Here is a 21,236-nt window from a genome sequence, read left to right on the forward strand (position 1 = left end):
TTTTTTTTTTTTTTTTGTCATAGTACCCCCAAGAATTTAAAACTACTTTCACCCCTGTGTACATATCTGCAAGACTCTGAGTTTAATGGCATTCCTTTTAAAGATGTGTAACAAGTATAAGGGTGTCTACTACTAATATTCATACAACATTTTATACTTCACATTTTAAGTAGACCAGAGCATTTAAAAATATACTTTGATGTGAAATGTCACTCTACAAAATGAAAACGATATCACAACATATCATTCAAGTAGTACAGATGTAAGATGATCTTCATGTCAAAATGGCTACACATTTTAAAAGTTTGAATCAATTGAAACTGAAAGAGGACAAAAAGAGTGAGGTTGGTAAGTGACGGGGGAAAAAAAAAGCTTACTGGTAAAAAGTGCAACAAAAGATGATATAATAGTTTCACAACAAGAATATATAACAACCATTAGATAAAATATAAAAACCTATTGGTAGTTTTGACCACAGACAATCTGTTCTTGTCCTCCACTACAAACGTAGACCTATGATTGTTTGCCAATTTCTACTTTCACTGGAACAAAAGTTAAAAAATTCACCATACTGTTAGCTATGGGGAATAATCTTGTCATACTATGAGCATTCTGCACTTTTGAAGCAACTAAGAACCTTATCAATGTTTCAAATAAAAGTATTGTCGCCTGTTGCATTAAACCAAGAAAAAGTGTTATTATTCTGCCTATAAAAACAAGTACCCAACAGAATTAACAGAAGTGATTTATCAGACACAAAATGAACCTCCGTTCAAAGCCATCTCAGTTATCAGGTCTAAGTCATGTTTAAAAAAAATCTGTGGTAAAATAAAGACAGAGAGACGTCGTCTCCTCAAGGATCCAGGACACTGGGTTAACTTTTCTGGAAAGATTGTGCAAATACAAAAAGATCCACCAATGTGTTGGCGTTAACTTTCTAAAAACGTTTTAGGGGAAGATTAAGTGCAGTCCTTTTGAAAAGAATAAAATTGTGAAAATTCCAAAAAGTGCGGCGCTGGAGAACTGGAGAAAACTATTAGGTTTTTATAATCAATTTCCCCCTCCTTACTAAATCAATATACTCAAATCAAAGCTTGGATTCCTCATTTTACCAGCAGTGATATTACCACTTCTGCAACAAAAGATTCATTTACTTTAAGGCTGATTACACATATTTCCCACGGTGTCAATAGATGTGGGGGCTGCTGTTTTATTTATTTAGCAGTGAGTGTTTAAAGCATTATTCTTTTATGAATAATCAATATGTTTGTTAGATCTTTCTCAAGGTTTTAACAAGATTAATTTTGTGCAGATAGATAAAATACAATTGACAGTGTTGAACGAGAGCCACTTCGTGAGTAAAAAGGTGATTCCAGGTCGAGGCTCCAATAAACCATCACTTTTAGTTTTTCTACGGCTCAGACTCACCTCTATTACAGTTTATATTAATCAATAGTTTGTCACAAAACTTAATGGCTTGACGTCTGGTGGGGGAAAAAGGATTGATGTTTCACTTTCTGCGCACGCATGTCACGGATCATCAGCAACACAGAAATTATTCACCGTGTTAACAAGATTAATCCTATAATCTAGAGAAACCATCTGTGGAGGACACCTGACAAACTTTGGTCAAGGCGTTAATCAAAGTATTGATTTGAGTCTTAATGAAGCGGAGAGAACTGTAATGCCTCCTGCCTTATCTCACCTGGAACTTATCCTCTCTGAACTGGAGCAGGTCGGGATGGTCGGAGCGGAGGAAGAACATCCGTGTGCTGGTGTAAGGGTTGGTGTAGGTAATTTTTCTGGAGCTGCCACGCCCATTACCAGCTGGGACGGACACTTCGAATGCCTGCACACACACACACGCAAACGGTTTATGGCACACTTGCTTGTCACTGACTTGTTTTGCAAAGTATGGTTAGCTATAGTGTCAAAATCAAGATAAAAAAAACACAAGGAACAGCAGTAACCATTGGAAAAATGTGAGCTGCACAAGAAATAATTTAAGTTCCTAAATGTACATTTGAAATGAAGAAGAAAGAGCAACTTTCTAACTTACAATCAATTTCTTTCTTACAATCAAAAGTCAAAACATGGTTCACGGGTTACCAAAAAAAATCTGGAAATGACTTTTTGGCATTAATTTAATATCTGAGAAAATAGGAAAGAAAACTAACAGCATATCTGAAGGTTTCACCAAATCAAACTTACGACTTTTTAAATAAAATGCTATCTTGAATTCTATTAAATGAAATTAAACTGTAACTATAAGGGATGGTTGGGGGAACTTGCTGCATTACAATCAACTGTAGCAAAAACTCTGAATCTTGCTTTCTGCTTCTCATATCGCATATCGCTCTTCACAGCCACAGTTCCAGTGGAAAAGTTTTTCTACTCAGCCTTGTCTGTGTTGGCAGCAGAAGTCGGTCATTGACAAAAAAATGATCCAGCCAGCTGCCGATAAATTTTCACTTATTCATGACATTAAAACATTTAAAAAAAAATAGCTTGCAAGCTATCGTAGCTATATTAGCAGATTGCTAGTGTCCACTGCCTTGAGTCTCAGAATGCAATGAAGATGTTTGCATGAAACTCAAAGCACAATGAGAAAAAACTACAGTAAATAGTAAGAATTATGATTAACAAGTTAAAGACCAACTAAGATTTTTAAATGAATTTAAGACATTTTAAGACCTTTACTTTATACACTAATTTAAGGCATTTTAAGGATGTGCAGACATCAGTGGTGTCAAAGTAAATGGATGACAATGTTGAACGCATATATGGAATATAAAGTTAAGATAATTAAACGCAAACAAAACTTACACTGGAATAGAAGCAGAGAGAAGCCCATCCCCCCGCTGCATAGCAGCCAGGCTTTAAAAATGTTTTTAATATTGTGAAAATGTACAAAAAAATGGTCACCCATCTTAGAAAGAACAATGTATATAACTGGTTTAACCAGTACTGTACCCTAACCCCCCATTACACATAGAGTAAAGTACATTATTTCAAGCCTTTATTTCTTGTTATTTTGATGATTAGCTGTCACATTTGACCAACAACAATTTCGGTCTTCAACATTTCTCAAAAAAAGAAAAAAAACCTAGACAGAATTTCTTTTCAGAGAAGTTCAGAGAACAATCCTCTCACCTTTGACAGGACAGGATGGTGGACACTGAGACACAGGAGCCAGGCGGCGAACAGCCTTTTCTGATCCATGTCCACAGCGTTCACATACAGGAAGCGACTGCCAGCCTGCCATGGCTGAACCCTCAGCTGGAGCTCCTGCACAGCGGCGGGAGGCAAAACAAACACACCGGCCGGGTCCACCTGCAGAGGAGGTGAGGGCGGGAAAGGTTGATTGGACCTGGCAGCAAGGTGATGAGATGCTGGTGATTAGGTTATGAGAACGGCGATGGCACAATGAACGTGAGCAGAGCCATTGAACAAGTGACAGAAAGAGTGTGACAGGACAAAGGCGAGGGGTGGAAAGGGACGGGGTTCATAAGACGGGGAGTTTAAAAGAGTCGGAGAGAAATAAAGAAGGTGCCCGGTTTACTGAGAGTGCGGCCAGAGAAAAGTAAGATGTGGCGAAAAAGGTAAAGAGAAGGGAACAGACAATGAATCCAGAGACGGCAGAGGAGGGAAAAAGTGACATACACAAGGATGTGAGATTGAGCTCTACTGTGCAGCTGTTTTTCAATCTGCTCAGAGAAAAGCAAAACTATTCTCTGAAGCTGAGCTTTATCCTGTTTTGTAAGACTCCTTCAGTGCATTCCTCCGTCAGCCAAACCTGCTGAGAGCCAGATCAAAGCTGCCACTGATGCATACGATGAACTCTTTGAAAAATACATCTGTCACTTTCTCAGACGGTACCCTATTTCTACAGGGTAAACATGTTTGGGTCGTACAGTGAAGCGCACAGGAAAACCGTGACAGTCCATCATCCCCTTCTTTGAATATGGGTGAGTATTATGAAATAACTCTGACTGAGAAGCACAGTCTGGCTGCTCCAGCTATCAGATATGAAGAAGAAAACATCTATTGAAAATAAAGGGCAATATGCTGTGCACAGAACACATTGCTATGTGTTCATATAACCAAGTCTTTTTTCTTTTTTTTTTTAGATCTGACATCATTGCAAAAACACAGACAAACCTACATTGAAATGACACACCCTCTCAGTGCACACTTCAGTCTTGGTAATGACTTGAATCTGAACAGAGGGGTTATTGCAAAGGAGACCGCTGTTATTCCTCCGCTCCATGCTGCTTTGTGCTGCTCGAAGAACAATTAGCAGAAAATAATTTTTGGATGTGCAGTAGGAACAAAAAAGAAAAAAAAAATCCCTTGCAGCTTCTCATTTGATAAGTAAGGTTTCAGCTGGCTTTGCCCAATCAACACAGAGACACAGACAGCAAACATAAAGATGAAAGATATCCAGAAATTAGAGGTCCCTGTGACATTTTCAGATTTTCTTTTTAGCAATGCATCTAAGCGCAAAGAACTCATAATACCTGAAATGTTGGTCCAGTGGTGCTTGTGTGCAAAATGTTCTTTGGATAACATGCAGTGTGACAGAATAGCTTACAAGAGCAGGTGGCAGAAAGGACACAACACTTTGTTCTCCAAGGTACATTGTCGCAAATCACAGTTTATATAATTAAATGCAGTCCCATAATTATGGGTCCACTAACTGAGTTTGCACTGGATCCAATTGAAAAAATGTAAAATAACTCTCCACCAGAGGTCTTTTTCTGTGCATGTTTTAGTGACTGTGTTTTCCACTTTTCCTAATAACTGCTGAGCCAATCTTCCACAAGTATATTTAGTTTATTGCAACTTGAAATCAAACTCAACTCTTGCTAAATGTTGTTTTCTATCTCCAAGGTCTCCCATCGACCAGTGGCTGTAGTGCTTTCTGTGGGAGAAGTAGTAAGAAGAGACTTACTTAATTATTTTTGACTTGAGATTCTGTTATAAGGGTAGAAACAGTTAATATCTTGCTGGTAGTAGAATTCACAATTATCCAGATCCCAATGATTGCTACAAAATGGAGGTATAAGGTAGTATGCCAACAGGGATCTCAACAGTTTTCAACACAAAGAATGGAAGGTATACAGAAAAGTATAGAGAAGTAAGTCAATGTGAAAAAAAACACACACAAAAAAACGCTGTAATGCTATTGTAATACTGTCTGGAATGATTTGCATTTTCTCCACCAGAGAAAACCACATGTTTCACAAAGGAAGACCATTGGTGGCACATAGTCTCCTCCTTCTTTTTTTCATGTAGATAATTACCAGCTTCACTGTAAATGACTGTCCAATGCAAATATAGTGACAGCTTAAAGATATGTAAAATAGTGTTTGTACAAACTGCTGTGATATTTAAGATTAGAGTTGTTTTAGGCCACAGCTTCCGTCTTTGCCTCTCTCAGACTTGCTAGTACATTATCTGTAAAAAGTTCTCATCCTCTTAGATGTTTGTGTTGCTTTTACAAATCAGTCACAATCAACAAAATGTGGCTTTTTGAGAAAAAATGACAGAAGAACCATTTGCTGTCAGTCAACTGGTGGTTGAAGTCTCACAATGAGAGGAATGGAGATCAGATGGGGGCAGTGACTGTGTCTCAAGCAATTGAGACACAATGTCTCGGTAACAAATCTAAGCCGAGAGCCTTTTTGCTTGGAATGACCTACAGAGAAACGTGCAATGTGCTCACATTCAAGCTTTATTTTAAAGTCACAATGAGAAAGCTACTGTTGGAGAAAACACAGCTCAAGGCTTGACTAGAGTTTAGCATGTGGGAGACTTAAGTTAGTAAGTGGAAGAAAGGCTTTTAGTCTGATGAGACCAAAATTAAGTTTTTTTGCCCATCAGACGAGACGGTATGTCTGACACCAAACACTGCACATTCCCTCTGTGAAGCATGGTGGTGGCAGCATCATGGTGCTTCTTGGCTGTCTGCCCTGGAAGGCTTGTAAAGGTAGAAGCTAAAATAAATGCAGCAAAATATCGGGAAATTCTGGAGGACAACTTTTTTCTATCCCCATGTGAGCTTACAGCCTTGGAAACATTTGTTTTCCAGCAGGGCAGCAATTTGATGAATCTGTTTAAAGCTACATATAAATGGTTTGAAGACAACAAGGCGGAGGTTCCGGAGTGGCCCAGTCAAAGCCCCGACTTCAAAACAACAGAGAATTTATGGCGGTGCTTGAAAAGTTTCAGCCTGATAGCTTGAACAGTTTTGCAAAGAAAAATTGAGTAAAACTGCAGCATCCAGGTGAGTACTGACTTGAAGGGAGTGAATACCTGTTATTTTATGTTAAATGTCTTTTTAATTGTTATTTCTGTATAAATCAGTTTTTACTTTCATATAAAAAAATACTAATTTTGTCACTCATGAACAGTTTGAAAATGCAACAAAAAGGGTAAAATATCCAAGAATTATGTGTAGTTTTTATAGGAACTATAGCTTTAGCCTCCAACTATTCTCAGTTTACAAATAAAATGCCATGAAAATTATCTGCTGCAGGTGCGACTGTAACTTTACAACCTTTTAACAGCAAATCACTTCAAAAATGATCTACTATCCTTTTAAGATGGCGTATTGAATTGCTGTAACTGCAGACTCTAATCCTTCATTGTCATCTTTTTCAACATGCATTGTGTGAAATAATTTTACACTGATAGTGTAGAAATTGATTCAGCTACTTATCTTGCCCAACAATTATTGAATAAAAATGCTGAAGTGAGCGCATTAACTTCAGCAAGTGAGCATATTATTTTCTAACTATTTTAGGATTCAAGTTGTGACAGTCATTTAATGTCAAATAGTCCAAAAAATGTGCTCTATTTTGTTTAAAAAAATATCAGGGGACAGAGTAAAATCATTCTCCAGAATGAAAAATTCTATTTCTAGTGGTTTTAAATGAATGCGCTTTGGATAATTTGTCCAAAAAGTCACATCCTAAGCTAATTAGATGACTCCTAAATTAGACCCAAGGGAACAAAAAACCTATTCGACAAGTAATTGGCACATGGCAAAGCCAGAGCAACTAACCTTCTCCAGACAGGATGATGCAGCCAATAATGGCAGGAGCAACATGAGCACCCAATAATTGAGCTGTTGCCATCCACTGGAGCAGAGAGGGAGATATTATGTATGCACCAGATCGCCAATTGGCAACAAAACATGATGGAGACACACATCAAGGTTAGAAAGCTCATGGAAAGTTTGGATACTAAATAGAGCCCTGATGATACACAAGACAAGAGATGGGGACAATCTGCTCCAATATCTGTATCAGATAAGATGCAGACATCGTCATTCTTGGACCAGATATCAGGCTGAAGTCGCTGATCCAGACATGGCTGACTTTTACCCAATATGTTTTAAAATATCTCCTTCTTTGGAGTTATTTTAAAGTCAACGAGTCAAAATTAAATACAAGACAGATTTTTGTTATTTAGTCCATGTAAAAAAAATGTATAATGGCAAATGTTATTTGTAAGTGTGACAGTAAGAATCTCAGTTAAACAGCAACAGCAAAGCAAACCCCAAAACAGGAAGTGGCTTAATTTTACTGTTTTGAATGTTTAACTTCTGTCTGCCACATAAGGTTTGGACACGTCAGGAGAATGTTGACACAAGGTAGAAACATTTACAGTTCAAAAAAATATGTAGATGCTAGAGATGCCAATGGTGCTAATGTCTAATCAGAGCTGTTAAAAACAGCTTAAAACATTTTACCATCAAATTTCAGGGCTTTCTTGGACTAAAATAAGAAACTACTACTTTATTGAAATCATCTTGTGTGACTTTTCTCAATCTTTCATGTACAAACATGAATATGCCTTTGCTCATGAATAATTAATGTTTTTCATGGCAGAAAAGCTTGCTGTGGAGGGAGTTTATTGCTAGCTTTTACAGCTCTTAGACCACTTTACAAACATTTACACACCAATAAAGTTAAAGGTTTCAGAGCACCAGTCCTTTTTACGCTGCAGTCATGCTCTGAAGTCCTTTGCGGTTTTACCAGCCTCCCCAGTTTCAGCCGTCGATACAGATTTAGCGGCTCTTTCATATGATGTTAATATAAGCACAAAATTACCACTTTGGGGCCTATTATGCAAATATTAAAATGAGAAATAATAATACAACTGAATGCTGACAGTGATTATGTATTTTTTTTGTAATTAGTTGCAACACTAAGATAAGAACTACACTAAATATTGAATTAAAAACTCCTTGAGTCTGTATAATATGCATTGAATGCGTCAAATCACATAACTGAATATCAGAATCTCTATTTACGATTTTCTAATTTATTAATTTACTGTCAATTTAACACTTAGTTTGGGTAAATAGAAGCCAAGTCACTCACAACATGCTTTGTTATATCAGCTCAAATCAAGACACAAAATAAATTCACTTTACTTCTTTACAAATTAAAAACAGTCTACCTCAATTTCTTTAGGGTGTGACAGGAAACATTTAATCTTGCGAACGGCCTGTTTCCCCCTCAGAACCAGTGACTGACAGGTTCTCTGACCAGTCACGCAGCTGACGTCCACCCGCTCCAGAAAATGCACGTAAACCTGCCAGATCTGAGAGGGCGCCGCCTTCCACTTGTCACTGTCAACAAAGAAAAAAAAACGAGAAACACACGGTCGAGAACAATTAAGGCTCCCCCGGAGATGCAGCAGGTGAAGCTTGAGGTTGGAAATCATAAGAGCTGATCAACAGCTCTGCGAGCATTTTAATAAGCACAAACATCATCGCCAATCAGAGCTAAGATAAAGGGAACAATGTCTCAGGAGCCGTAGCTGGCTGTGAGAGTGGGAGGCAATGTAGTCACCTACTCGGTTCTGCTCAGCACTCGAGGAGCCTTTGGGGATATTTGCAATAGAAATAAGGCAGTGTGAGTTTTCAAGGGCTGGTGGAACATCAGTAACATTTGGAGCTGCTGATGAAATGAAGTGATATCTCCAAATGGCGAACAGATGCACACATAGAAGAGCATTTGAGGTTTTCCAGTCACACTTTCTTTTAATTGTTCCAAACTCACACCACAGTGTTAACTACTGAAAGCAGAGGATAATAACTTTAATATTTGATGTCTTAGACATGACATATATTGTGAATACTGCCGTTCTCCATTCAGCTATATGTACAGCTTTGATGGAAAATGAAAAGCACTTAGTTTAAGTAGTGGCTTAAAGTGTTTCAAGGGATTTATACTTATTGGCACTCTTTTCCCTCTTTTTCTCACAAAGTCACAGAGCCAGATGAAAAAGCTGGCATGAGAAGGGTGCACCTGCCATTAGGACCAACTCGGGGTTCAGTGTCTTTCCCAAGGACACTTCTGCGCATAGAAAGGAAATGTCGGGGACTTTGCCACTAGCTTGCTTTACCAGCTGAGCCACTCTTAAGGAGTGAAATAAAAACTGTCTGCAAGTTTGTGAACAACTGCTGGTAGCTCCTGTGCAAAATGATGCCTCTACATTTAAAATGGCATCTACACTCTGTATCATTGGTTACACCATTTTGGAAAAAATAGGATCTAATCTCTGAATGCCTGGCAGTTGCATCCACATGCCTTCAATTTTTAACAATTTATATTTCTTTAAATGTTTTTGTTGCAACCAACATGAAATAGCACATAATTCTGAAGTGGTGAAAATGGAACACATTTTCTTTTTTAATTAAGCTTTGAAAAAAAAACGCCATGCAAGGACTAATTAGTTACTCCTAAATGAAAGTGCAATCAATTGCTTTCAGAAGACACTGAATGTGTGAACAGCAGAGAATGTCAGCTGTTCTCTGAAATCCTCAGAAGTTTATAAGGAAACATTAATAAATAACCAGCATAGTGAGCAAAAAGGGACAGGTCAAGGAGAAATAAATACTGTATTTAAAACCATTTCTTCCTTCTCAAACAACACAACAAAAAACCTAATAATATACATCAAAGTGTGTGGCTTTCATGTGAGAAAATGCAAAACAAATGTTCAATACTTTTGCAAGACATTATATGTCTTATTGAGGTTCAGTGTAGAACAGATTATGGATTCTGTAATATCCACCATTCAGGTCCACTCTCTCACAAAGAGGTACCACTCGCTTAGAGAAAAAAACTTGTTCAAGCCTATATCAACATTTCAATTAGTTAAAAATGGACACTCCTTCAGGCTAAGCTGTGTTTGTATTCACCGTATACAACCTGCGTGGGCAGCAAACAATACATACGTGAAAACCATGACAAAGAACATCTTTATGTGTGGACTGGGACTCCCTGGTACTTTTAAGTACACATCCTGAGGCTCTCCAGGAACCTAAACAAGAATAGCAATTAAGAAAAACATGTTAAACTGGAGACGTAAAATGACTAAGAAAGCAATGACATGTGTGTCTCCAGTATGGCGGTGGATGAAAACTCATGCCTGGGGAATTGTAAGAAAATGCTTTCTACCTCTTTAATCACTAGTGTAGCAATCTGCAAAGGCTACTGTGGGTTACTTGTGGTCAGAACAGAAACATGCAGGAAAGTAATGATGTCTCACCATCATCCTCGTCTGGCAGACGATATTAGGGTCACTGCAGTGCACAGAAATATCAGAGCAGGAATTTGGGTCTTCAGCTGGTTGACACACAAACAAGGAAAACAAATAAAATGTTAATGCTTACAAGAAAAGTCCACAGTTAGATGGTGCATCTAATCAGCATTTATAAGAACACGTCCCAGGAATTAGATTATCATCATGGACTTTTCAATCTTATCATTTCCATCCCCTGCCTTGGTTCCCCAGGTACCGCTATAATGCAAATGAAATTCCTCTGTGACTGAAATTAAGAAAAACACATTTATCTCCTGTAGATCTATTATATATATATTCAGTGCAGCACAAAGGAGCGTTGTGGCTTATGGGGAAAGATCGATGACAGGAGGTTGTCTGAAAGAAGCCTAGCAACCTGTTGAGCCTTGCCACGGCGGCAGGCGGATGGCCTTTTTAAGGAAACAAAGTTCAGGGTGGTAAAGTCGGAAAGTCTGGTCCACAACGTGGGGCGTTGGCTCCACGTTGACCTGGCAGATGGCCATCGGCTTGCAGTCTTCTGCTCTGAATGTAACCTGTAGAGGGAAGAGGTGGAATATCAGTGGGATGCACTGCAGGCTTGAAGTCAAATTGAATTTTCTACATAAAATGACTAATGAAGGGCTGCTCTCTGTGGAAAAGAGGACGAGCGGTAATTCTAAATGAATCTTTCACGTAAATTGTATATAGACGTCTATCGCTTATAATAACAATAAGCATGCGTAATAAATACAGCATAATAGTAAGGAAAATTTACAGCATTTCAGTAACCTTGAATGTGTGCAAACCTGGCAAATCACGTACAAAGAGTTGCATGGATTTTCTACTAAATTCTTAAGTACGCCAAAGTTATTAACAAAACACTATAACTGATATTTTACTGTATGGTTGTGACTGCAAAGCACAGCATTCACAGCACCACAAACATAAATCTTGATAAACATTCCCATTTGAAGCAGGCTTATTCTGAAAAGCGCTTACTTTAAAAAGTGTGATTTATATCACTAATCTGCACACATCAACTGAATTTATTCATATTTTCGAATATATTATTGATTTTCTCATAGAACAAACAATGGAGAAAAAAAAGCAAAAATTACATTTCCAATCATACTATCAGGTTCTTTTTTATTTACCATTAATAAAATTATTGTGACTACAATAAATTAAAACTTTTATAAGACATTGTTTCACAATAAACAATATAATAAATGCCCACCTCTACTGCACATGGACAGAAAAACATGCATGCAATTGTTCGTACACATGGATTCAAGCACAATGTCTGAATATTTTGATCATTGTGGAATCAGCAGGTGCATGAGGGAATATCAGACTCCTCCTTCAATACGCCTCCATTTATATATACACAAATAGATGTAAAATAATCCTTACACGTTCAGTTCTCTCGGCTGCATTGTCAAATATCACGTGTTCTTGTGAAAACAGGGAAAACTAAGCAGGTCGTGAGTTGGAGAGCATCAACCTTTAATTTTTTATGCGTCTTAGGTGCATCACTTAAAAGGATGTCACACACTATTCCGGAAAAACAATGCAGAAGTGGGGGATGTCTTTGTTCATTCATAAAATCATTGTAAACTCAGATTTCATCAAGAGGTAGGTGGAACGCCCTGAGAAGCTTATCCAGTTAAAACAGGAAATCCACTTGAAAGATTGAAAGTTCACTCACTTGAACAATATTATACAGTAAAAACAAGATAATGTCTTCACTTCTCGCCTGCTGAGTCGTCATCGGTTCCAAAACAAACTGTTCCAAAACAACAAGCTGTTTACCAACCTGAAGGAAACCGCGCCTCCTTACATTTGCAGATCACATACGTACATTTATTTATTGGTAGATCAATACGAGTAAAAATTCACCTAGAAAAAGATTTTCATCCTGCAATGACGCTTTTAGTAATACGAGTGTGGTTGATGGCTCCACATACATACATGTGTGTACAGTGACTGCCAGGCAACGCTGCAGGAGGAGGATGTGAGCAATGGACAAGAATTAGAGACAAATGGCTTCAGGTCCACCAGCTTGTTTAATTATGAGATCCTTAACCAAACTGGGCCTCAGATGTTTAGAAAAATTAATCCACCAATTCCTTATTTTTATGAACTGGCATAAAAGAATACTATAGATATCACAACCATTTCCTAAGGAATCAACAACCTGGGAATCTTTGCCTCTCCACATGTGTTACAATAACACATTAAGAATCGTGTCAACTAGAATACCAATTAGTTGTGTCTAATTATTTAAATCTCCAATGACCACTGGAGAATGCTTTGAAGACTGCTGGATAAAGTAGCCAACAGCATGTGCATTAATCAGGATGTGTTTATGTTATAGTTTAATCACTTATATCATTATAAACGGTCTGTTTTATATCACAGACTGTTTGTAACAGGGTTCTTAGACTTTATATCCAAAGGACCAAACTGGATTCCTGAAGCGAGAGCCAGAACAACTAGGGATCAGCAAATCTTCTCTGTTAAATGTGTTTTCAACTTGTGAGATAGACAAATGGCACTTTGAGTTTGGAATTGTCAACTTAAAGAAAGTTTAACTTAACTTGATCAACTTAATTATATTTCATGCCTCAATAAATAAAGTGTTTTTTTCAAACAAAGTAGTCAACAAACTTACGCCCACAACACTTAATTGTTTCATTATAGAAAGAAAAAAAAAAATCTATAAGGTTGCATTATTTCTAATGAGGACTACAAATACAACATTGTTTGAAGTTAAATTTGGGTAGAGACAATAATAAGAAGAAGAAAAACTGGGATGCGATGCGATTTTCCCCAGCACTCTAAACAGGCAAATAAAAGTCATACCAAAGCAACCCTGAACAGTGTCAGGAACGTGTCTGATTCTTATGACTCATCCACGGAGGTCAGTACAACACCTCTCCAGAGTCTGTTAAAGCTCTCCGAGTTTTGTTTTTGCAGTCAATTTAAGGTTCAAGTTAGACTTGGAGGTTTTCTTGCACATTTTTCTTGGTGTCTGAAGCCTCGACTTGACCTCTCCCTTTACTCAAGTTCCTAATTAAATTACAAACTGCGGAGACAACAATCTGAAAAGGGGGATCCTTTGATAACCTTCTCTCCCTTTCAGAACATCAATTAGGTGAATTTCCCGAAGGCTAAGGAGCTTCTTAGAGGAGCTGATGGATCCCAAATTGGGACTCCACTTACGAGGCTTTTAGGCAGCTTATTGAAAGTTGCATCACTGGTGAGAAAGACAGCTGTAAAAAGCTAATTACAATGCAAGATCTTGGCACAGGTCAAGAAGAGCTTTTCTGCTAAACTGTACCTTAGCTACTCTCCTTATGTTTATGCTTTTTGTGTACAGAACTCAGAAAGATGTAGAAATAATTACTTTTAAATTATTCAGTTTTCTAATTCAATGTTCACAACATTGAAATGTTGAAAAGCGATTTAAAAAAATAAACTTAAAGCAACGCTTTCAATCTGTACTTTGCTACAATACAAAGGTATCCCCAGCAGTCTGACACGTGAACATTTCCAGTTCTGGAAGCTAACCTCAAACAATTTGCTTGCTGAACGCAGAGCAGCTGTCCAAACCGTGGGAGTATCGGCTTTGCGGCGACATGCTGACCTGCAGTTGTGGCCTATATCTGCCGATGTATGCTGACTGACAGCGGGGCCAGAGCTGGCATACTGACAGCTCTGCTGTTGGGACTTGTCAGTTTTAGCGGGATACAGATTTGATCCAGACCTGACCTCTTTGACCTGTTGACATGATTTTTTTCTTCTTCTTTGTTTGTTTGCCTGCTCCGACTTGCAGTGCTGACCGACTCAGAAAATACACAAACTGGAGGAAGGGGCTGGGGGCGGGAGTGGTGCACAAAATACTTGGCAGACTGGCACATATTTATCAACCTTGTGTAATGTGATCAAATCAAAATACTGCAAATGAACACCAGGAGGATCATGTTGTAACGCAGGTTGATGAGGATATTTGAAGACGCTGTTTGTAAAGGATCAAAGCTCCATTCTGCAGATACATGGCTCAGTTCTCTGTTTGTATCGGATCATCAGAAACATTGCAACATCTTGTTAGCAGCTGTGGCTCTGTTAATATGAGACCAAAGATAAACATGCAAGGACTCCATGTGGATGAAAACAAACACCCTTAACACCCATTTCCACCATGAAACATGGCAGTGGTGGTGTCATGCTTTTCTTCAGCAGGGACTCAAAAGCAGGTGTCAACACCAGATGGAGTTATATGAAGCGTGATCCTGGATCAGGACATAGACACAGAGCGGAGTCAAAGCTAGAATGGAATAGTACAGGATTTCTGCAGGCTTCACCAAATCAAATTTGACGCCTTTTAAGACCCTTTTAAATCTGAATTTCATTCTCACGTTTTGTGTTTATTATTTACGATAACACAAAAACATTTTCTACAAAACTAACTCCCATTGCCCACATTTGTGGACATCAACAACAAAACTAATGACACTAAATCCTTCTGTCCGCATATGTGTACGTCATGTTTAGCAGCATGGTAAATCTCTACAGATACTAACTTTTACAATTTTACAACAACAAACACTGAACACTTTTATAAATATCCGAAAAAAATCAGCCATAAAATTTTATAAGATTTTTTACCAGAGCAAAGTTTGGGTCAAAAGCTGCCATGTAAATTTTGAGGTGTGTTATCAGCCATCTTGACTCTAATCTGCAATGTGCTCTACTCTACCACTACGTGGCAGTATAACGGCCTCACGTGTGGACATCAGGCATTGTGCATTGTGGACTAGACAACCCAAAATGTCTTGTCCACATACGTGGATGCCAAGTCCTAGGATCTCGAGACTAATAGATAAATCGATTAGAGGCTAATAAAGAGAAGTTATTTTAATCACACATTTTTACTCTTTTGTCTTCTTTGGCTAGTTAATAGTTTTCACTTCCTTTTTTAGTGACATGAGTGTAAAAAGTGAGAAGGTAAGAAATGCTATCCTGGCATGCCTCAGGGAGTTGTCTGTGGGTTTGTGTGCATACAAGACTGTGAACTTTATGATGGAGCTTAAAGTTAACTCATAAAAGCTTCAGATCCAAAAATCTATTCAGTAGTTTGAGATTAGGTGTCTTTATCCTCTTTTGCCATGTCTAACATATTAAGACATTATGTAACAGATGGGTATGTGGTTTCATTTTGAAGCCTAAGATGTATCTTTACATTAAAGGTTTCAGATAAAAGGTTTTTCGAAGGATAAAACACAAGCACATCCGAGATAACTAGAAATCTGCAGCTGGAGATAAAACTAGTTCCATAGAATATTGTACAAGGCGTAATGGGACACTGTGTACCTTGATAATTTTGGCATTAATAATGTTGGACAGCGTCTTCTTGGCCATCTGGGAACCTTTGCCTGTAGGCAGGAAGCTTGGTCCCTGTAAGGATTCGATAAAAACACACAGAGTTATCAAAACTGAGCATCTACATATAAACACTAATTTATTCTCAGGAAATACACTTACAAACCCTGGCAAGAAAACTGTAAATGGTAACAACAGACAACAAACGAAGGGCTTCAAGCCACCAGCAATCCACTGAGGATTAAACAACATCTGACGTAAGTGACACTTGTTTTGAACCAAACTTGTGACAAGAAATACAATGAAAAAGCCGGAGAGTCCTTTAAATAGATCAGCTGTGATTACTAAACACTGAGGTGCGGTGACATTTTCCTCAAGTCTTAGCCTCGCTCCACATTTTATTTGCACGGTTTCTTCGCAGTTGAGACACATATTTGATGAGCTCACGACCAATATATTTCAAAAGATGTAAATGTACTTGAATCAGTATTAACAAAGCAAACAAAAAAGAAACTAGTGTGTTCAGAAGTTCCTTTGAGTTTTCTCATATGGTAGAATGAAGTTTGTTTCCTACAGTTAAAAAAAAAATAGAAATAAAATATGTTTAAATGTTATATTGTAAAACAATAAAGACGGTGAGGAAAAAAAGAGAAATCACAACAACAGTTCATTCAAAGTCACCCTCTGATCTGAACTTCACCTGGACAGATATGGTGTGGTTGCAAAGGAAGCTCTGGTACTTCAGGGGAATGTGGACACTTTCTTTAGGCCGGAGATAAACCCTGGGACCAGGAGCTGCTTCTTCCACGTGAAACATGTTCTCCTCCAGCGGGGTAGAGGTTTTCGTTATTGCTTTGAAGTAACGCCACTCCTCTGTGTCAGTGATGACACTGGATGAAAAGATTAAAGGACAGAAATGTGATCAAAGCAAGATTTACATATTTTTTTAAGCCATTCAAGATCACAATGCGACTTGTTATGCGATCAAAATGGAAACCGTGTGGTAGAGCAGAAGAGACACCACCCCCCCAAAAGAAAATCTGATTTCTGTTTCTGTAGAACGACCAAATCCTGGTACTGAAGAAAGCAACATATGCTTCAACTTCGAGAGAAACTCCAAAAAGTACCAAGATGGGTACATCACATTTAAGAGAACATATCTGAAGATTTGTCATAAATTCAATATAAATTTGTAAGAAAATCCATGATCATGTATTAAAGAACCATCTTGCTTTCATGCAAGCCCAACAGCGGTTAAGGATCATGACTCACTTTGTTTTTCACTTTTTTTTTTTAAGAAGCAAGTTGCTGTGGAAGATAAGATTAAAATATATCACTTAGCTGCACTAGAAACTGTAAATCGAAGCCTCTGCAAATTTGACAAAACTTGCATCAGATTAAAATTTCAAATCTGTTGTGAGATAACTGTCATATATTACTACGCATTTCAAGACATCTGAAAAACAGTCTTGTAAGATTGTTTTATTTTGAATTTAATATGCACAATGTTTGGTTCAAACTGGTTTTGTTCAGAAATGATCGTAAAATGTTTTCTTCGTGACAAACTGATCTGATGGAATGGACACAAATCAGAAACCAAATTAAACATTTTAAAAAGAATAGTTAGATGTCATTCACATGAAACTAAATAAGTACTTAAACATTCAGTGCTCAAATAAAAAGTATAACGAACTGGAAGAGTCTTTGAACATATTTTTTTATGTTTCCACAAAAAAGGTCAAAGCTGATTGTAAAGATACATAAAATCTAAAACATAATTCAAAAAGAAAACCAGAACACCAATAAATGTCTTTATTCAGGCATATAGTCTAGTCTGTAAAATGTCAACAAATTAGAACCTTCTTAAAATCAGTAATAAACACTATTAGGTTTATAGTAAAAAAAACCAGCAACTAAATCCAGCAACAAGTAGACCTAAGTACCTAAATGGAATGGAAAATAAAAATGATACATGAAACCAAACTTTTAAGTTTTAGATATTTTTGGCAGACCTTGTGTAAGAAAACACACTTTGCATAACCCCTTAATAACACTGTGAAACATGGGGATGTTGTTTGAAACATGACGGCCGCATCATGTTTCGTTTCTTCAACAGAAGCTAGCAGAGAAATACCCAAATAAACCTGCAGCTTTTATTGCGGCAAAAATGTTTTTCTACAGTGTGCGTGGTTTCAGGAGGCCTGAATATAAACTACACATTTTTCAAAATTTGATTTGCAAAAAAACTATCTCTGAAAAAACATCTAGTGCTCCTCCTACTTCATGATTACACACCTCTGTGTGTTGCTTTGTCACATACAATCCAAACAAAATAAACTGAAGTTTATGTTTGTAATGTGTCTTTGTGTAAGAAAGGCACATTTAATAAAATTAGTCATTATTTTTATAGTACATAATCTCCTGAAATGAAGGTAACCAACCATTTCATATATAGTTATGAGTTGGGAGGCTTGTTATTAATGTACAACTCTGTATTTTTAAAAGCCATGAAGAAAATCTTAAACGGGAGCTGTTGTGTGCCTCGCTGGTAGAGCAAGTGCACCTCTAATGTCCTCTACGATTCAATTCTCGACCTCAGCATGCTGCATGTCATCCCCTTCTCTCTCTGCCAATCTTCTTGTCAAGCTACTGATGAATAAAGACTTCTGGTGAGACAAGATCTTAAAAAATAAAGGGAAATCTTAAATCTGAAGTCTAACCGGCACACATTCTACTGAACAGCCAGGAGTACACTTTCACTAAACTCCTGAACCAAGCAGCTACACTTCCACCACACTTATTTGCCTTAAATTATTGACAGTGTGTATGGAAAAGGTGTGAAGAGGACAGAAATTGCCCCAGTTGGGTCCCCTAATAAATGGATTTCCAGGGAATAACGACCAGAACGCAATAACCCATTCCAACAGACGAAATGTCTTATCTCTCCTCCTCTTTTTCTCTTTATATGCAAAAATTTTCACACACAAATGCATTCAGGGAACGGTTGCTTTAGACTTCAAAGGTTTGAAACCATGGGAGTGGAGGGGGGAATTTCTTCTCAATAGGAGACTAGGAGTTTTTAAATTTTTTAGAACTCCATCATTGCCAACTTTAGGCAAAATATGCTACAGTCAGTTCTGTGAAATGTATCTGGATATTCCCACAGTGCGGTTTGAATAAAACATTTTGCCCTTGGCATAGACAACAAAGAGGTTTTTATGGGTGTTTGTTTCACCTGTGAGCTTTTATTGCAAACTGTTGGCTGATTAATTATTAAATAAAAGTAAAAACAGTAAAGTAAGAGAAACCAAAAACCGAAGAATAAGACGACCGAAATGCAGAGCTGAAAACAGCATAGGAAAAAAAAGAAAAGAATTATGGGAGCAAGCCAGCACAGCTGGGAGGAAACACACAATCTGCTGGCCATCACTCCTCCAGCACACAGGGCTCGGTCAGGCAAAGTGCAAAATTCCCAACAAAATAAATGGCAACAGGTAGCAAACGTGTCCATCCAGAGGAGCCTCTGGGCTTGAAAACAACTGCTGACATCAAAGCTAGAGCTAGCTTAGCCTTTCGCTAAGTACTCTGTCTTCAAAGACTGATGCTGGAATTGAGAGGTAGGGTCAGCCTTGTTTCTAGTTTGTTTTTGTAGAACAAAGACCCGACCCAAAGCTCGCCCCAGGTTCTCAAGAAACCTACGTGTCAAACATCGGCTGAAATATTGATGAGGAAGCGACAGCAGAGCAACTTTGTGTTTTGACCAAGCTGCTGCTCGTGTAGTCCAACACAGATATTATAGACAGTTTTACTTCCCCGCTAAGATGGAGAAGAAAACAGATGAAATATGGATGAAAGGATTACAGTGGACTTCACAATGAGGTCTTTTTGCCTGAAATTGTGTAAGATCGGTAAGAGTTGGCCATCATTGACTTGGTTTATTATTCAAACTTTATCGGCTTTGTTAGACCCATCTTTCTTGTTTTTGGAGTAACCTCGTCCAACAGTATGTATTTTTGACAGAACACAATATTCATGTTAAATATATCAAGAAGAGGTTGGAAATGCTGCTGTATGCATTTGGCATGTTGATCTGGAATTTGGACTACACAATAAACCTGTAAATATCACATGTGTCACCCCATGTTCTCCTTGATAAGCAATTTTACACTGAGTGGGAAAAAATGAATAATCTGATTACGATGTAAAAAGCTTTAAATGCAGGCCAGGAATGGGCATGATAATACATCTGTTTGCAAGGATTTGGCACATGTAACCTTCATGCATCTTTATGGACAATTTTGCTCCATAAAAAAATAAATAAAATCGTTTTGTATGTGGGTGCAATAGGCGCATAAATCTGCTAAAAAAACAACTCTCCTTTCACCATATCTTAAACAAGTCCTGTGCTGCTCAAAGCTTTTCACCCTCCAGCGGTCTTCAGAGATGAGATCATTTAAACCCCACAAGCCTTTAACACTGTGCGCAGTCCGGCGGGGTCGGACCGACCCTATGTGCAATTTTGTGTGCAATTTTACAAGTTTTTTTTGTGTGTGTGTGTGGTTTTGGAAATTGATGGTGTGACCGGACAACCAGCTGCTTCACCCTGTCTGTGACATTTGCTGTGCTTCTCCTGAGCGATGCGCTAAGACCACAGGAGGGTTAAACATCTTAATTGTATATGCTGTTTAATTAATTTGAGTAGTACTTATAAAAAAAGCTAAGTGAGTTGCTTTTCTATAATAAATGTTTGGGGACTGGAATTGTTTTTTCTAAATTAGTATTGGGTGTCACAAAGACTAACCAACATATTTTCAAATTTGATAGACTTTAAAATGATCAGCAGATAAACCTGTGGTTACACAACTGTCAGTAATTACAGCATTTTATGGGCAATGAATTGCATATTTTTTACCATCGTTTGGCTCGTCCTGCAACTTTAAGTCGGATGCATTTATACATGCTTTCTTCTTCTTCATGATGCATTTTCTGACTGATGACTTGACTGATGTGAATTCATACAGATGGACAAGAAACAAGGATTTAATAGTACTGTCATGATCGTGATTATAATGACCACAGTTTCAGGTTGTTGCAGTCAGGTAACTCAATGAGACGGTCACTTTTTACACAATTTTATTAACGTTATCATAACCTCTAACGGTGACTGGTCCATAACTATCTGTAACCTATGGTTACGTGTCCTAATCTGCTCGCATTCTCAAGGTACTTGAGATTTTTGTCAGTGATTGTGTCTGAATTATTCAACA

At 37.8% G+C, this 21,236-nt stretch overlaps 1 protein-coding gene across 6 annotated transcripts in view; it reads right to left on the reverse strand.

Moving 5' to 3' along the window:
* The window catches only part of nphp4 (nephronophthisis 4), a 178,852-nt gene that overhangs the window by 7,874 nt on the left and 149,742 nt on the right, over positions 1-21,236 (reverse strand). For all 6 annotated transcript variants that reach the window (XM_017305947.1, XM_008413093.2, XM_008413092.2 and 3 more), the window contains 8 exons: positions 16,670-16,859; positions 15,961-16,044; positions 10,982-11,138; positions 10,573-10,649; positions 10,259-10,344; positions 8,473-8,644; positions 3,154-3,333; positions 1,706-1,849 (listed from right to left, as the gene is read on the reverse strand). In XM_017305947.1, the coding sequence (XP_017161436.1) occupies positions 1,706-1,849; positions 3,154-3,333; positions 8,473-8,644; positions 10,259-10,344; positions 10,573-10,649; positions 10,982-11,138; positions 15,961-16,044; positions 16,670-16,859 (1,090 nt within the window). The remainder of the gene's footprint in view (positions 1-1,705; positions 1,850-3,153; positions 3,334-8,472; positions 8,645-10,258; positions 10,345-10,572; positions 10,650-10,981; positions 11,139-15,960; positions 16,045-16,669; positions 16,860-21,236) is intronic.

This window comes from Poecilia reticulata, linkage group LG7 (genome assembly GCF_000633615.1).
Source record: "Poecilia reticulata strain Guanapo linkage group LG7, Guppy_female_1.0+MT, whole genome shotgun sequence".
NCBI classification, from domain to species: Eukaryota; Metazoa; Chordata; class Actinopteri; order Cyprinodontiformes; family Poeciliidae; genus Poecilia; species Poecilia reticulata.